At 37.2% G+C, this 12,190-nt stretch overlaps 1 protein-coding gene across 1 annotated transcript; it reads right to left on the reverse strand.

Annotated features, from left to right (window-relative positions):
* Positions 1 to 618: 618 nt before the first annotated feature.
* Positions 619 to 7,629, reverse strand: tmem9 (transmembrane protein 9). The gene is made up of 6 exons (XM_012866569.3): positions 7,504 to 7,629; positions 7,218 to 7,366; positions 5,519 to 5,610; positions 3,567 to 3,675; positions 3,189 to 3,320; positions 619 to 3,070 (listed from the first exon to the last, which is right to left on the reverse strand). The coding sequence occupies exons 2-6, from the start codon at positions 7,305 to 7,307 to the stop codon at positions 2,930 to 2,932; spliced, it is 564 nt and encodes a 187-aa protein (XP_012722023.1). The 5' UTR covers positions 7,308 to 7,366; positions 7,504 to 7,629; the 3' UTR covers positions 619 to 2,929.
* Positions 7,630 to 12,190: the final 4,561 nt, after the last annotated feature.

Below are 12,190 nucleotides of genomic sequence, written 5' to 3' on the forward strand. Positions count from 1 at the left end.
TTCTGTTTCCGCAGATTAAAATGGTGGCAGAATCATCATATATGGAGATGGACATTTAACTTAAAAAAAATATTTCATTTTGGGCTCATCTGACCTGAGCATCTCCTTAGCATATTGTTTTATAACCTAACCCTGCTTTAAACTTCTCCATATCTTTATGGAGATGTAATACTAAGGAAAACCCCATTATCAATTTATGTTAAAAATAGGTTAAATCCCAAAACCCTTTGTAATAAACCAAGATTGGAAGCTAATGTATACTCATAACCATAAATGATGCAGTGTAAAACATTAGGTCTTTATGTAAACATTCATAATAGTATTTCCTTATACTACATTTTGCCAAACATTTCAACACTGATCTCTAAATAAAAGGGATTATTTTTGCCTATATTATTTTAATCTTGAATGGATTGTTTATTGACTCAATATAAATCAAAAGCAGTGAGCAACCTATCTAATTTAAACTATTTTTATTCATTAAACGTTATAAGGGAGTCTGAAAATTAAGTTTTGGTCAGGTCAAAGGTGGCAGAGCCAATTTCTACTGTCCTCTGCTGCCCCCTGCTGTTCATAAATAAAAGTGAATCCAAAAGTATAAAAAAAACCCACAAAATCTTAAAAGTTTATTTTTCTTTTATTGAAACGTGGAGTTGCTAAGTGTGAAAACACTTTCAGAACAATATTCGGACGATAGAGATACAAATACAAATGGGTGAATATTTTAACGGAAATATACTACCACAAACCAAACCTGAGCTATGCCTTTTGTCACATTGTGACACCAGAACAACTTTATTTAGTATATCTTGGCATTAATTTGTAGAACTTTATGAACAGAGCAGATATTTCCTAACCAATCAGTAGTTGCTATGAATGTAAAGTGGAATCTGACAGCTGCAAAGTGATTAAACAACACCGAGAAATAGCTAATTTCCACTGGATTTCTTCACAATAGTAAATCATTACAATCTTTTCTATGCATAAATAAAAAGAAAGTGATATGAAATAACATTTTAAATAATAATAATAATAATAATAATAATAATAATAATAATGTAATAATAATGGATAAAAACCAAACAATTACAGACAACTAAACATCAGCAGGTCAAGCCAACGAACAAAATCTTGTGAGAAAGTGTGCCCGTCTTCGACAGATCAAAATTCCCAACCTGGCAGCTTTGGTTCATAAATAAATCAAGAAAAAAAACAAACACTCTTTTTTATATCCATGAGGCGCCCTGATTCTGCCACGACAAGCAGCGCCTCGGTGACAGTCTTCAGTCTCCAGCAGCTGAAATGTGACTCATCCAGGGGTGAATTTAAGGTCTTATTTTCCTACAAGCAAAGTTTGGTAGGCTAACTTTAGAAGCTAAACTATATTCCTACAATAGACCAAAGAACAATTGTAAATGGTATTTTTTCATAATTTTAATGTTTTATTCTTTATCAGTTGTGTTTGGAATGTGTAGGTCACGGCTATGATATTTGTTCCCATGTGAAAAATCATTTCTGCAGCTTTCAACAAATGCTTGAATTTTAACAAAGATAATATACTAAATTGCTTAAAATTTAAGAGTAAAAGAAATTGGCAAGTTCACTTCTTGAAAGTACAAATGTGTGATTTTCGTGTGAACAACCTGGCGCTACAAGTTTAATCTTTTAATCTGAGTTTGCGCTCGGTTTGCTCACAAACACATCTTAGCAAATAATAACCAATTATCTCTGATTGCTGTGGTGATGTTCTTAATCGGAAGAGGAGCCCCAAATCACATTCCGCTTTGTGCTCACACAACCTTGGGCCACCATGGGTACAGTTATCTGTAATGATGAAGGCTGTTAGGAAACTAAGAGCGTTCATTGTTTCTCTGCAGTCAAAGCAGGCAACATTTAACATAGTTTCACAAAAAACGGGCTTAAAAAAATCTAAATTGTTTTCTGTTCACAACAACTAGCAGTCTTGGTTTGCTGTTGCATATGCCTTGTCATCATCCATATACTGTATGGGAATGATAACTCTGTTCTACAGAGGGGTGGCTCCAAAGGCTGCCTGTGTTTGCTTTGACAAGTCATTGAAAGGCTAATTGTTATTTACTATGTTTAATGCTTTTATGATTTTTTTTTTTGGTTCTAGAATATCTTCAGGCTTTGTGATAATTGCTCTCTGAGTAAAGGACAACTTTAACAAGGGAACTTTTTCATATGAACACATTCATAATTGCAGAGCTTCTAATTTAAAGTATCAAAGCATCCCTTGGCTGACTGCACTCTATTGTATGGAGAAACGTTTACAGACAAATCTTCATTTTGGTTTGATGAAATACCTTTTCATAAAGCGTGAGAGAGCAGGAAAAGTTACACCCTAAGGTGAAAAATACCAACAAGTTAAATGTGAACATGCTCAAATGCTGCAAACCAATAAATGACTAACGCTAAACCAGAAAATATGGACTATTTGGCAATTGTCTCAGCACTGTGACCAAAACTAACCTAGGTGTGCTTGTTTTTGTGAGATAACCTTTAAAACAGCATGCAAGAAGAGAACTATGGGCATTTATAAACAAAACAAAAAGGAAAGCTCTTTACAGGAATTACAAGGACCCTACATACAAGTGATTTAAAAAGACATTCAAAATCTCATGCATTGAAGCAGCTTAAAATAACTGAGAATATATTTACTCTAAGAATGTGCAACACAGGTTTTTGTTTCACAGCTGCATCTTAGCTTATGTTACAGTGATTATCTCACAAATTACAAGATTATAAACCATCTGCTTGTTAGATAAGCATCTTTAAAGTTTTTAAGTCATACAGTCATTGCATTGAACATCGATAACAGCTAGGTTTGAAATAGTGCAGCAGGTGTAATAGTACTGAGCCCGGGACGATTATTATTACTTTTTTTTACACTGAAGCTAGTCGAGGTTTAACTCAGCAGCTTGTGGCGGTCAAAAACAGTCTTGCGCTGCTCCTGCACCTGCTTCTTCCAGCGCTGCTGTGCCCCTTCAACCCGCTCCAGCACCGTGTTTCCTCTGGCCAGCCCGGGGTCTGCGCGGGGACGCATCTCCTGAAGACACAGACACAGAAAAAAAAAAAGACTCTTTGAAAACACGGAGTGCTCAAAAGTCCAAAGCTTTAGGCTCCCCTGAAATACAACAGTCTCCTGTCCGTGCGCTGCTGGTTACCTCCGAGTCCTCCTCGTTGTGCAGAGGCTGAATGTAGGGGTCGTGTTTGCGGATAAGCGGATCAACCAGCAGCAGAAACAGCATGTAGAGAAGCAGAGCCCCGACGACGGACAGGTACATGATGATGGTCACCTGGGGAATATCGCAGGAGTGGGATTCATCTAAAAGTCCCATCCCAGAACCAACGCTTAACACGAAAAATCCATGCTTAACATATTGCTTCATTGCAATAAATGCATTTATTATATGTTAAGATTTTTTTTATATTAAGGACATAAGAACTGCAAGAAATACAAACTAAGCATGCGGCTGATGGCTTGTCGGATCGAAGGATGAAGATTGATGTGCAGCCACAACCTGAATAAATCCACTCGGTACCTTTATGGTGTTGCTGCTTCGCTCCTCGTACTTGCACTCACACAGCAGGCAGTAAGCTTCGACATCGTGGCCAGGAACTGGCATGGGATCCACCACATGGAGGCAGTTGCTATAAACATATTAAAATATGGGTTTATTTTACAAAGCTGACAACACAGCAACAAATTCAAAAAAGAACAATATCTAATGCACAAATTCTCCAAGTGTTATACAAGCAACCACTTAGAGGTCGGCCTTTTCTTTTGACTCTAGTAGGTCGTTACCATAATTTCAAATCCTCCGCAAGTTGAATGCAGATCAGGAATGCCACAGGGGACAACGTGCAGGCACAGCTAGCTGGCTTACAGTAAGTCAGAAGAAGCACATTTCTTGTGTCATGCAGCCCCTTTGCCCTATACGTCCTATATTACATCCCGCAGAACAACTAAAAAATGTTCCATGGCAGCCAGTGTATTCCTCGATAAAATAAAAATAAATTGTGAAAGCAATACAGAGACAAAGGTGGATACACAAAGACTATACAGCTATATGAAAATGCCTGGTGTGTGAGGTAAAAAAAATGAGCCATAAATAAAACACATTTCTATTCCTCATTCCACTTTCAATAACATGCATGAAAAAACAAACCATCTGAAAACAAGCAGATTAGTTAGAGGGATAAAAGATAAAAAATAAACCTCTAATAACATAATTGCAAAAGTGTGCAACGTGCACACCCACATCCAGTCTTCTTTAGGGACACACCAGCCAGCGACGGCCGTTCTGATAAATAGGAGTTAAAGTTAGATGCTGTTGCAGGATGATTTTTCTGGATTTTTGCATTGTTTAGCTAAAGCTGGTCTTCAGAGGTTAGGTTAGCCAGGAGAAGGTAACAAAAATCCACAGTATTATGTAGAATTAACATGGCACAGCAAAGCAGTTAGCTAATATAGAAAATACTGGAAAAATATGCTGCAGCAGTGACATTACTAAAGCCGGACATTTCTCCATAATTGATTAATAAAAAATACAAGACAGAAACTGGTGAGGGGCAAAGAGCAACACTGAAAGAGCTGCAATAATTGGTTACGCTCTACATGTGACAACAGAGTTCTCCATAAAACTAAAGAGTGGGATTAAGAAACTAAAATCTGCCAAAGCCTCATCTCATAGAAGACTTTATTATAGTTTAATGAAACTAAATTTAAACTATGGGTCGCAATTTAAAGAGGTTAGTTAGGAAAAAACAAAGACACTGACAAAAGTAAACTATACCCCATGTGAAGCATGGTGGTGGCAGCGCCATGCTCTGGGGTTAAACTTTTGTCAGATGCAATTAGATTTTTTTTGCCAAGGATGAAAACAATCACGATCGGTCAGTTCTGAACTAAAACCTTCAGGGGTCGGCTAGAGAGTTGCATACAAAGAAGGATTTTATTCTATGATCTTCAGTCGGAGCACACATTTAAATCAATGGTAGAATGACTTCATGGGAGGAAATTGCAGCAGTTGGAATGAGCAAGGCAGAGTCCAGAGGTAAATCTGACCGAAAAGCTTAGGGATCTCATGAAAGGGATGTGGACAAAAGATGTCCTCACAAGCTGCACGGTCTGGAAAACTTTGCAAGGTGGAGTGGGGAAATGTCAAGACAAGATGTTGGATGCAGATGTTACAGGATAAATGTAAAAAGGTAAAAAGATGAAAGATTAATCGTGGTCTCGTCTGCATGTCCTTAATATAAACCATAGTTTGAATGTAAAATCATTTCAATTGCAACTGCAAGGAAGTGTGGCATCGAATTACCTTTCTCTAAGGTTTCTTAAGATAACCCACAATATTTCAAGAAACATTGACGTTTTTGTCTTTAGAATTTATAGAATACGCACTTTGAAAATTTCCTCAAAAAGTAACTATCTTACTGGACCCAGTGTCCGTAGAGTACTCCCAGACTCCCAGTTTGAGGCTCCTCTTACCAATCTTTCTGGGTGACGTTTATGTTATAGATGTTTCCAGAGATGTTCCTGTATGGTGGGCAGATGCACTTACAGCGGACATCCTCAAAGTTCTGTAAAAAGACAGAAAAAAGTAGGTTGTTTTACTTTAGGGTTAGTGAAACCGCATAGTGGCTAATAGCCCCACCCCATGTTGTTATTCTCCCTCTTCTATAAACAAACTTCAATCACAGAACAGCCGCAGCATGGAAACTGCTGGCAGTTAGAAGTGAATTATCATTAATTATGATGTTGCAATAACATCATAATTGCATCGGCCTGGTAGGGAGTGATATGTTCGGCAGCAATTGAGCTGAGTCCTTGCAGCAGGAATCACAGATGGATCTGAGGGGTTTAGCTAAGGACAAGTTGGAATGACTTGATAACTAGTCCAAAGCACAACAAAAAGAACAGGTTTAGCAAGTTGTTCCCAGTATGCAGGTTAGTATGTATTGAAAGTAGTTCATTAGCTAACAAACAACAAACCAGAGAAAAGGGGCCAAAGGAATAAAGGCAAAATAATCCACCCAAGCTGCTGGCGTTGGACTATGTTTGCTATGTTGACAGTTGCTACAATGGGCCTGTGACTAACAGCAACCCAACAGTATTACTTGATGACAGTGGTCTCATTCATTTGGAATAACTCCGAGGAACCAAACCCACTCTTCAACTATTCAGATCAACTCAGCATCCAGCAGGTGCTAAAATTGTGGAGGTCACACCAACTTGTAGGAGTTGAAGGTTAATGTCTTTTTGTTAATTTCAAGCATCCACAGACCTGAGCTTGTTTTATTACACAAGAGGAACCTAGAACGTAGCAAAATAGCTTCAAGGGAAACAAAGCAATAGGAAGTTTCTGACAAACTGATGAATTTTGTTATGGTCTTGCATAAAAACATCAAGGTTTTATGCACAGTTCTACTCACTAAATGTTATACTTTTTTAAAATGAATGCTTTGTATCAGCAAATATTACTATAAAGTAGTTTGGTCATTTACCAGTTTATGTTTTTTTTTTAAGTGAACTCCTTTAACATTTTCATAAATCAAGACACAACACGTTTTATTGTCATTGCTTTGACTTTTTCCAGGAAATCCCAGAAATATTTATTTTTAAATCAACACAAATATATGCTAATAAAATCTGATTATAGCATATAGCAGAATACAAAGAAAAGGATATAATCCAAGTATATAATAAAATATTGTTATATTACAGAAAAGAGGATTTTATTTTCTTGCCTAAATGTTTTTTCTATTCAATTTTGCAAACATTTTAGTAAATTAAAATACATGCGCATACTAAAAACATTTCTTTTTAATTATTGTTTTGAAAATCCTGTAAGCACTTTGAGATTTTGATGATGTAATTATTATTATTATTATTATTACTGTGATAATAATAGCTTATAAAATGCAACTTATGGAAATAATTGAGAAAAACTAAACAAAATGATGATGTAATTAAAATGTATCAAAGTATAATATCATATATTCCTCCTCTTTACTAAAAAGCTTTAGTTTTTCCACGTTTTTTTTAAATATAATATAACACGTTTTTTTTTATAGAATATAACAAGATTACAAACGTACATCTCCCTGTTTTTTCAGGTTCATCATTTCAAATTATTTTCTCCCTTCTTCTGCTGCATTATATCCCAGCACCAGTCTGTTGTTTTTACCTTGGCTTCTGCAAAACCCGCCGCACCCAACAGAAACACGGTCACTGCGGCAGCAGCAGACATCCAGGATCCTGCTCTACAAGGCGACATTTCTCCACAAACAGACCTAGTTGTTGTTGCACGCCTGCTGAACGATCACCATCGAGACCCTGTGACAATAATCAAAGGAGACGCTGGTTAGCAGGCGCAGCAGCTAGCGAGCTAGCAGGCTAAAGGAAACAAACGTTGCATCAGACGTTGTAATCGCCTCTGAAGCGGTCTGTTTTTAAAGGACCCTTTAACTTACGGTGTTAAACCTGTTAAAAGATTTGTTTTTAGCTTTCTGCAGGGTGAGATGGCTGCGGATAAAGTGACTTTGTCCTTCCTGGTTACGTCACATGTGACGTCCAAAACAAAGATCGAAAGCGGAGCAACGGCGCCACCTGCTGGAATAACACAGCATCAATTATAATCGGACTGAATCCGGAAGTAAACACTTTTTTAACAGAAAATGTTTGTGACGTTCTATTCGTATTTTTCCCCAGGTTTTTTGGTTTTAAATGTTATTTATCTAAAGTTATACATGGTTCAGCACATCTAGCACCTAAAGAATCAAGAATATTTCATTGTCACCATGTATTACCATGTGAACTTATTTTTGAGACAGACAAGGGCTCAGGATGCACACAGATAACATAACACCCAAACACAACAAGACGTAATATTTTTACATTTTCTAAAAAATCACAAATTTAATCATTGATTGCACTGACCAACACGCTTCCTGAGAAGCTTAGGCGTGCAGATAGTCTTTAGGGTCTGATGAGATCCGTATCTCAGTCCAAAAAGGCCGATATCAGTCCCTTTGCGAACGGTAGGAGTTATTGTGATGTTGCATGAATTAATCACTCAACCCTCCCTCGATGATGCCCACCGTGAATACTTTGCAGTAATCTTAAGCCTTTATTTACAGAACAGTGCAATCACACTTTCCCTGAGAAATTATAGTGTGCAAATAGGCATTACCTGGAGTGTGTTTGTAACGATGAATAGACCATGAACTTCTCAGCAGGGGGCGATAGCCCCCTGCTTTTGGACAGAAGCTGTTTTTGAGTCTGTATGTTTTTAATTTAATGTTTCTGAAGCGTTTACCTGATGGAAGTGGGTCATACAGTGTATTGCCCAGGTGGGTGGGATCTGTGGCAATGTGTCTCGCTCTTCTCTGGACTTGTGCAGCATAAATCGTGTCCAGATCTTATAGACGCTATCCCACAATCCTCTGTGTTGTCCTCACCACCCATACTAAATCCTTCCTTTGTTGCACTGTGCCGCTCCATGACCAAACTGTTACACTGAGACATAAAATGCTTTCTATGGTAGCTCTATAAAGTTTTTTAACATCTTGGTGGAAAGTCAAGTCTGTTTCAGTTTCCTGAGGAAGAAGAGACGTTGTTGGACCTGCTTCACCAGGTGTGAGGTGTGCACGGTCCAGGAGAGATCGAAGGAGATCAAGTGTGGAACTTTATGCTGTCCACACTTGATCATAGAAACGAAAAGCCATAATGCATTCTTAGACAAAGCATGACATTGGATGAGTCAATAAATGTTGGCAAGACATAAGAATTGATGGAGTTTCATCGCAAACTACATGACATGATTAGACGTTGATACTTTTTGTCACTGTTTTAGGAGAAACGGATAATAACAGTGTGAAACAGAGATAAAGATGTTTTACTTCCCTGGAAAAAAACAAAATCAGACATTATTTATGCCTAATTTGAGCAATGACATTTTCTGCACTGACAGGGTTCGGTGAATTTTTCAGCAACTGGCAGCTGGATGCCAGAAAAATATTTAGTGAACTGTAACCAACAGAAACAGCGAAACATAAAAAAATATGCAATAAAATACACCAAGCTTCTCAATGCTTCAATAACAATAACTTTGTGAAGCACACTAATCTACATTCACGCTCACCTGAATAATGTGCATTGTTGATTGATGAATTCCTTTTTGTAGCATTGAACGCCATGTGTGATTTATCAGAATATTTCCCCATATCTCAGACTAAACATGTTCTTTTCCTTCGATCTTGGCTCCCTTTAAGAATCTTAAATGCAGACCTCTCCTTCTTGAGCCGATCAATACTCCTATTTCCCAGTAATCCTGCGTTCACATGTTCCTGTACAGCAAGATACTCATATCTTTAATAAGCCGTAGAAATCAATAAGTCACAAATTCAGCCTTAACCACGCAGGTGCATGGTCACACAGATCAGATGAGAGCATGGCTATTTCACTAATGAGCTATGATATCAGTGCAAACATCACCGCAGCATCTTTTATGCAACTGCAGGCATCCGAGTGACCCTGAATCCATCCACAGGTAAATCACAGCAGAAATCTGGTCTATTGGGTGATGCTGGTGTTTCAGGTCATGAAGAATCATAATAAGTGTCCAAAAGGTTTGCAAGACTTGTTTGCTTCAAGAAATAAAGGAGTGATTTATAAAAGTAAACAGAGGAATAACTTCCCTGGAAAAGCTTCTCGGAGTAGATTTATTTTATTTTCAGGTGCAAACTGTGTTCCTCTGTAGTTTTTTCTTTGTATTTGTTTTTTGCTTCTGTTTTGTTTGTTCATTGCTCATTGACTCTACTTTCCTTAACTTTTATTTTTTTGTGATTTTTTGTTTGTTTGTATCATTTAACTCCATCCTAATAAAATATAATTTTGAACTCAATGTTGATTATTTACGAGCTAACAATGTTTAAAATCTTCCTCTTCCTCTACGTTGCTTCTGCTCTCTTCCCAAAAGACAAGTCAGAATTATTTCTAACTGATGTGGCTGGTTTGATTATCATCTTAAATGATTTTTAAAGTATGTGAATAATCAGTTTCATTAAGTCATTTGAAAAATCTGTTCTGAAGGAGGAGTTCTGTCCCCCCTATCGGATGATCTGTTACAAAATTAGAAGAAGCAAAGAGATTCTGTATATTTGTCAAAAATAAGATTTATTTCACCAATGGAAGCAATTATATGTAATCAAGTCATCATTCCCTAATGATCTGTCTAGGTAAAAAATAATTACAAAATAAATCTGAAATTCCAATTCCCACTTATTCCTAATTATCAATGAGATATTAATATTCAGAATATCGCCTTTTATCAAACTTTTCCTCTGTCTTGCTTTCTCTCTGGAGTTTAAAGAAAAGGCTTGTAGCTTAAATTTAAAATATACCTGTAAATAATTGGAGGGAACAGTTTAGGGGGAAAATTTCTAAGAATGATTTTTTCAAGATGTCCTGTCACATCAATTTCTCAGATTGAGAAAGATTTCCACTGTAAAAAAGACATCACCTCAATAAGACATTCCCAGCCTGCTCAACTGTTCAGAGCACTTTTGGGTGTTACACAGCTGAAAAGTTAAACATGATCAATGATTTTTTTTCCCCGCCACATTGTTTAAACTCGTGTTCAAGGGAATGTAAACTATCATTATGTTGTGTATTTGCCCTTACAGTACTGTCTCTTATTCTTATATTTTGTTTTTTTATATATTTTTTATATATATTTTTACCTTTGTGTGTATCTGCACCTGAATTTCCCCACTGTGGGACAATAAAAGAAATTACTATTCTATTCTATTGAAAACAGCTGAATCGGGAGATGTTTCAGTTCTACTTTACGTGATGATGCAATGAATGTGAAGACAGAATGTTGTATCACATTTAAAACTCTTGTAAAATAGTATAACCCTGTTAAAATAATACACAGTTTGTTGTATAGTTTGATGCATTTAAACAAATGATTCAGGTGAAGAAGTGCAAGAGTTCACCTTCTTTCACTGAATTGTATTGTCTCACCTCTGTCACTGTAAGCCACTTAGTTCTCGGTGCTCTTTGATGCAAGACTGCCCTTTACACCTTCAGGCCAATTACAGCATAAATGACACTGACCAGAGCTCACCGCCAGCTCTCATTATCAGCTCAGAGTTCCAGGGAAAGAAGTAAAAGGTGATCAGTCCCTTTTTATGGGCAGACCAAGCCCAAACCTTTTGATCGGAAGAGAAAAGAAAGCTCCTGGTTGGGAAAAGGATTGTTGTAAGTCTACTAGAAACAATGCTTTTCATATGCATACATTTCCTAGCCAGGCTTTAAGCTGTGTGCCCATACATTCCACATGTATGGGCACAACTGGTGAAAACACGCAAACAACTTTAAATAAACTTAATTCTTTCTATGATGGAACAATGTCTCATGGAATAATGTAAAAAACAAAAACAAAAAAAACCCTAAACCCTCTTAACCCACAACATTTAACAAGACATCTATGTTTTCTTGGTGGTCCCAGGTCTTCTCACCAGCACTGTTTTGATTTTGGACGCTGTTGAACGTTTTTGATTTTCGGTAATTTTGGAGTGATTTGGCCATAGCGTTGGACCGTGATCGTTATTAGCGTCAGTGTTCTGATAAAACTCACCGAATTTTTTATTAATTTGGGACCTGCATAGCCCTTGTATGGAAGCTTGATTCCAAACTTCCTTTTTTCCAATATAGATCAGCGTTGAAGAGCTGTGATCTACTTCAAAATATCACCTTTATCCTTATAAATGATTACAACACATTTGTCAAGATTTAGCAGCCTTATTAGGCTTGTATGAAAAGCCTACCAACACCTTTGGCGATTTTCATCATACAGAGAGATTATTAATAACTACAAGCCTTTAGTCATCAGCGTCAGGCTGTGTATTTCTTGCCTCTTCTGTTTTTTCTTCTTTCTCTCTTGATTAGTTTGGAAAGGGTTTAAATATATGTCTTGCTTGAGCTTTACTAATTTAAAAACCCTGTAATGGACCAGTGACCTGTCCATGGTGTACCCCACCTCTCTCTCTCTCAGTGCCTTTCTCCAGCAAAAACTAATTAGTTTTTGCTGGAGAAATGCTCTGTCTTCTCAAACCCCCAGTTAGTTGTGGCAGACGGGCATTCGCGCTGAGC

Source organism: Fundulus heteroclitus, chromosome 1 (genome assembly GCF_011125445.2).
Source record: "Fundulus heteroclitus isolate FHET01 chromosome 1, MU-UCD_Fhet_4.1, whole genome shotgun sequence".
NCBI classification, from domain to species: Eukaryota; Metazoa; Chordata; class Actinopteri; order Cyprinodontiformes; family Fundulidae; genus Fundulus; species Fundulus heteroclitus.